The 6,513-nt window shown below is 35.0% G+C and overlaps 1 protein-coding gene across 1 annotated transcript; it reads right to left on the bottom strand.

The window, feature by feature from the left end:
* Window positions 1–358: 358 nt before the first annotated feature.
* LOC120352750 lies at window positions 359–5,672 on the bottom strand. Its single transcript, XM_039434817.1, has 3 exons — window positions 5,276–5,672; window positions 3,534–3,924; window positions 359–592 (listed from the first exon to the last, which is right to left on the bottom strand). The coding sequence occupies exons 1-3, from the start codon at window positions 5,370–5,372 to the stop codon at window positions 544–546; spliced, it is 537 nt and encodes a 178-aa protein (XP_039290751.1). The 5' UTR covers window positions 5,373–5,672; the 3' UTR covers window positions 359–543.
* Window positions 5,673–6,513: the final 841 nt, after the last annotated feature.

Here is a 6,513-nt window from a genome sequence, read left to right as displayed (position 1 = left end):
CTCTTACCTCAGTCTCTATTCGCTGTCCATTTTGGCAGAGAATATAACAGAAGAAAATCACCATCAATGTTGGTATACAATGAGTTATGATAGCTGTAAATTCTCCTTTCTGAAACAAGGTGATTAAAAAGAGTTCTAATTTTAAATCATCAGTATAGGTCTATCAAAGATATCATCAAAGACTCATCAAAGATTGAATTCAACAGTAGATAAGTTTTGTAAGGGATGATGGTTAGCATTATCAATGCTGATAATCAGTTGTCAAAGGCTCAACTCACAACTCACAACAACTCACAACGACTCAGGTCGAGAAGAGATTCGACTCTAGTCGAGAGCATAATGTTTCCAAATGGTGACACTCAGACCAGTCGACTCTATGCACCGCGACTGGCACCATTTGAAAACACATGCTCTGAACTAGAGTCGAGTCTCTTCTCAACCTAAGTCGCGTTAGTGTGAGTTGAGAAAAAGTGATTGCTTGCGACTAAGAATATCATATATACTTTCCTTATGCTAAACATCAATTTTTATTGCGTGAATTTGTCACCTAGAAACTCCCTTGATGAGATGCATCATAGAGAACAAACCAAGCACTGTACTAAGAGTTATTTTGAGAAGTTTTCTTATAATTGTCTCTCTCTGGTTACATCAACCAGGATCAACTCATATTAACTCAATCATAATATTTTTTAGCATTGTTGGTCATGATTGAACTCTCTTAGAGCAACCTAGCAGAAGATTATGATTTCATTATGTATTTGAGAGATCAATATCATAGATCAGTTTAATTTCATATAATATTTATAAAGCTGTAATAAGTAGTTCTTCGTACCACAACACAGTAAACTCCGAGACAAACGTAAATGCAACAGTATCCGTTGAGAATGAGAATTGGAAATGCAAATATTTTGTTAATCTCTTTTACTTTTCTGCAACACACGCGTAGGTGGAATTAATTAATGTTCAGGTTGAATTAATCACTGAGTCTTAGTTTGAGAAGAATTTATGAGTGTCTCTATGCCAGTAGCATGGAAGTTGATTGAATTCGAGTAGATTCATAGTGGGTTCATAGATTACTAGTTGCCGCTGCAGCCTAGTTTTTCCTTGCCCAACGATTAAGCTTAGCGGTGCTTGAAATTTGTAAGCAGTAATTTGCATTTTAGATTGTTCTGGGTTCTATTAAACTTCAAATTTGAAACTACAGTAAATTACGTACTCCAAATTAAATAGAGAATTCTAAATTTCAATCCCAATCAATAGTCAATTGTAACAATTGTAGTTGCACAAGCAATACGTACTGTAAAAATATGTCAAGGAATATGTGAAATTTATCATGTCTACGTACGAACTGAATATATTTATCATTTTTAGAGTTTAAGTATTTAAAAATACAGTCTATACGGTTCACACAAGGTAGGCTTAGCTTGCCAGGTTTATATCTGTGCGTGAATTCCTGCTACCGACCTGCCGTCCTTTATGAAAAAAAGCTTATGCATTTCATGCTCAAACATAATCAAAACAGCTACAAATTCAAACTAGAAATTTATCTCATAGTAACACATTCAATCCAAGATTATCAAATAATCTTTGACTCAATCCAACAACTGTTCAGATTCTTTAATTAAGTTTGTAGCGTGAAAAATACTTCACGTTTCAAGTCTATTCAATTATGTTCAGATTCTTTTAGAGCTTACACTGTGCAAATGGTATGGACAGATTGAACAATCCGGTGTATAGTTATTCTCTGGTGTGGGTTGGAGGTGTGAAAACGTGAAAAACCATGGAATGTAGAATTATTAAGATTTACAACGGATTTTTGAGAGTGTCTCTTGTTGGGTGATATGAGCTACCGTAGTAATCAGTCACCCAAAAGTTGGAAACAGACACGCTCACTGTGTGTCACGCCCTCCCCATCCTCTCTCCTGATTGGTCGACGATTTTGAGCGTTTCCGAATATTATCGCTACTCGCCAGATGGCAGTAGTTGTCAGATTATCTACAATTCTTTTACCCGACTATTGCAAACAATTTTCTCAATTACCAAAAATGTCAACCCTTGTTACTTCAACACGTTGCAGCAGTATAAGCAATGAGCCTGTTATTGAAATTCATGAGATTAATATTCAAATTCGAATTCAGATTAATTTATTCTATCAAATTGTAAACAATACAATGGATGAATACAATGTATGATTTACTCATAATGTATACGTAATAAATACACACTAAGATTCCAATCAACACATAAACTCTTGAACTAAAAATAGCACGCTTTAGATCTGACTAAGCCAGCAAAACTCACACCGATAGAGTTAAGGCTGTGCAAAGGCTAAGAATAAACTTCCTACTCGTGATATTTTCCAAAGTTTTTTGATTCGTATATCATCAAGCTATCAAAATGAAAAAGTTTTCTCAAGAAAACATTTTTTTCCGATCATTACTTTTTGAGATATGAGCGCCTGAAGTTTGAATCTTTGGGACAGAACATTTCAAATTCAGTAAGAGATAAATCCATGAGATTTAGAGAATGATGGTATCATGGTAAATCATGGTATTGTTGATCTAATAAAACAGAAATTTCCTGAAAATATCAAGTTTTGGAAAAGTTATTCAATTCACCAAAAATAACTCAACTAAAAGTTATTTTTAGTAAATTGAATAACTATCTTAAAAATTGATATTTTCAGAAAATTTATATTTTACTAGATCAACAACACAATGAAGAATCTATCCTTTAAATCTCATTGATTTATATCTTACCGAATTTGAAATGTTCTGTACCAAAATGTTAAGCTTTAGGCGCTTATATCTCAAAAAGTAATGATCAGAGAAAAATGTTTTCCTTAGAAAACATTTTCATTTTGATAGCTTGATGATATATAAATTGAAAAACTATCACGAGTAGAACGTTTATTCTTAGCCTTTGCACAGCGGGAAAACAAATTTATGATCATAGAAGGAGAAAATGTACGTGAGATAGAGAAGAAGAGAGAAAGAGAAAAAAGGTTGAAAGAAGAAGGAGAAAGATACGAATATCATTTATTATTACTATTTTATTGATTCAATGATACTATTGAAAAGGTATTAGTTTTAAATTACTACAAGGTATGATTGCATTAAAATAGACCGTATTATTGATATACTATAATCTATTACATCATTAATGTACCGTGACATATTAAGATGAGGTGCACGTGTATTGGTACATAAAGCTGAAGGCTAAGGCCTTCTTTTTATAGAGTTTTTTATAGTACTATTAAATTTTTGAAGACACGGCCGGTTACAGTTAATGATATCATTATCAAGTGTGCAAATGAATATCATGTTTTCAAATAGTAGAGGGTTCTAGTAATTCTTTAGAACGTTTATTCTATTCACCTGAAAACAGCTTGATGGTGACAGCCTATCCGTCTAGACATCCTCTGCAGCTGTGTCCAGTCCTGCTTGTCCAACCCATCATCTATAACAAATCCTTCCAGTTTTTTCAACTGGTGCGCCATCCTCCCCTCAATATATTCCCTCATATGTTTCAGCTCAAGCTGCAGCACCTTCATATCGGTAACCGTATTTCCAATGCAGAAGAAGAGAGCCTCGTGTGTGGCGTGTGAGGCCATGGCTACGTCATAGAGGTAGATCAGCTGCACAAGGCTTAGAAGCAGCACATGTGAGACACGAGTGACGTCACACGTGAAATGTGACTCGAAAGGGTTGAAGCACATGACAGGGAGAGCAGCTGCGTCGAGTGATTTCACCCGCAGCCAGAAGAGGAGGATTCTGAAGAGGGGTTTGAGGGTGTAGCTGGTGATCACCAGGTTGAAGAAGAACTCTGCCGACAGGAGTAGGTTGAGATTGTTGGCGTCTTCACTTTCGACAAGGGTTGATGCATCTTCGGTGAACTCAGTGGAGAGCGAGGAGTCTTCGGTTTCTGCATTCAAATTGGAAATGAGAAGGTTTATTAGGTCTATTGACGAGATGCTGTATGAAAATTGTGATATAGAGTGGAAAGTAAAATGTGATAACTTATTTTGAACTATTAATGATATCTAAATTTGGGAGACGAATAGTAAAATGTTCGCCTGTTATTCTTCACCAAATATCATTTTCATAATGAGTGAATTGGTACAAATGAATAAATAAATCAAATCATCATCTGAAATCAGGACTTTGTAATGAATCCATGTTCTGATGGGCAGAGAAAGAATACCATTGGTTCTTATGGGAGTGCTCGGACATCTTCATCTTCAATCGTCAATGTGTTGACTTTCCGATGAGAAACAATTGAATGAATAAGAATAAAACCATAAATTAATGAGCAATAGGGGAGAAATGAGCCACTCTTCATTGAGTTAACAGACATTGAATTCCCACAATTGTTTTCCAAATAGTCCTATTATAGATTGAATTTATTGGAAATAATAAGATTTAAAATTAACATAAATATCATGTTTGTTAACATTGGAAGTTCGGGATTGAACGAGTTAATTTAACAAATGATCATCTATTGAAAACATTTAAAAATGGTATTAATCATGAATACACAAGTCATGGTAGGGAATAGAAATGAAAAATATATTAATATGGTAACGAATATTTCAATAAGGATAATGACCTCTAAGTTGATTAAGTAAAAAATCTCTAAATGTTTTACTCTATACTACAGTAAAAATATATTAATACGATAAAATACGGAGATGCATATCTCAATTAGAGAATTGACATTCTTAACAATGGCGATCCATGCATTGAATTAAAAATCAGATTTCAGATTTTTCCATTCTCTCCCACTGCATGCAATTCAAGCCGAAGCGAAGCCACACCTATCATGCAACGTTCCGATCCGATCACGGATAACAACACGGCTTAGGGCCAGTCTGCGTTTTATCGGTGAGCTCCCTGCCCAGCCGACACTCAAAACGCCTGAAAAAACGCTTAATATGGTCTGGCCCTTAAAATGGTGCACGACACACAAATTCATATTCATATTTAATGTCCGTCATGTGATCTGTCCTACCACCACCCCTCCACCTAATAGAAATATCGGACATGAGAAAAAAGTAGGATCGCAACGCAGCATGTGGTATGTGGTGTAAGCTGGATAAGCTAACACTATACCACTATACCACAGGTGTGGCTCTGGCTTTACTTTCATAATTCAATTACTATCTATTTACTCTTTTAAGTCTTTTCTCTCACAATCTCTGTTTGATCTCTTACCAGCTTATCACTATACCACTATCATACATGCATATATTGATAGTATAGTGATAGTCTCTTACCACCATCATAAAACAGCGTCGGTTGTATCAAACGCAAGACCGCGTCCGCGTTAGCCGTTGAATAGAAAAAGTTGAGACAATAGGTGAACGAGGGCATTTCACAGCTGAATTCTTCCAGCCAGACGACACGCAGCTCCAGGTCCCAGGCCTTCCAGCTGGCAAGGGGAATCAGCGCGGACTGCGTCACAAAAAACACGCGAATAGCGTGCAACGCGTAGCGTCTCAACCAGAAAGCCAACTCATTTCGGAGATGCGAAGCGCGAACGAAACCACTGAACTCCAAGCAGTGACGAATTTTAGGCAGGAACTTCTCTGTTGCTCTAGATTTCTGAAAGGACCAAGGAGTTATATCAAGTAAAGGCCAATAACATATGATACTTATATTTTCTTTCTAATGTGGGGGTACATGTATAGATCAATAATTATTTTGATATTACTTATTGTAGTTATGTGATATGTTATTTGTAGTAAACTTGCTACGATTCACAATTGATTTTTAAATTTTATTGTTATGTTGATGGCCTCTCACAGGAGATAACTGGATGGGATATATTGGATGAAAAAATATATAAATATAATTTATTGGGGGAGTCTGATGGGATCAGTCACATCACAATTTTCAATCTCAATTTCATCTATTGCCAATTCAGAATATTCAATTCATATTACAAACTCTTTATAATATGAAATATCATTAAAAATATAAATAAACATAATTATTCATGCATATACTTGAATAGAATAAAATATAAAATCAAGGCATCACCAGCAAAAAGAAACTCTTTGCCCGCTGGTGAGAGTTGCAAAACAGTAGAAGAAAAACATAATATTTCGAAATAATTCAGAAAACTTAGGTTCAAATTTAACCAATGATTACAGTAGAAACTTTAGAACAATTCACAGCCATCTATTGAGAAATCATTTCTCAGTCTAGTTCAGGCCTAGTTTTCATTGAATACCGTTATTGAAACAAAAGCAGTTCATTTCATCATTTTAAATCAATGAGAATTCAACTCATATCATAAAAATTGATATTGTAAATAGAATCTGTGTTCATAAACTACTCATGAATTAGAAATTACAGCCTACTTTGTTTCTATTAAAATTGAACAATATCAGTTGAAAAATGAATAACCAACCGTCAGCATCCTTGATCTTGATGACGATGAAAGGAAATTTCCTTTGAAAGTATAGTTTCAACGGTTTGATCGAATGTTTCACTGTTCAGATTTCCCCCA

Source organism: Nilaparvata lugens, chromosome 8 (assembly GCF_014356525.2).
Source record: "Nilaparvata lugens isolate BPH chromosome 8, ASM1435652v1, whole genome shotgun sequence".
NCBI classification, from domain to species: Eukaryota; Metazoa; Arthropoda; class Insecta; order Hemiptera; family Delphacidae; genus Nilaparvata; species Nilaparvata lugens.
This window is presented reverse-complemented; position numbering and strand designations above follow the sequence as displayed.

What these genes read in the sequence shown, in the direction of transcription:
- LOC120352750 (XM_039434817.1), bottom strand. Translation starts at nt 5,372, where the DNA reads ATGCCCTCGTTCACCTATTGTCTCAACTTTTTCTATTCAACGGCTAAC. An exon ending in GACGCTGTTTTATGATGGTG is followed by an intron (nt 3,925 to 5,275) that starts GTAAGAGACTAT and finishes ATTTGAATGCAG; the next exon opens with AAACCGAAGACTCCTCGCTC. An exon ending in ATGAAGGTGCTGCAGCTTGA is followed by an intron (nt 593 to 3,533) that starts GCTGAAACATAT and finishes TCTTAGTACAGT; the next exon opens with GCTTGGTTTGTTCTCTATGA.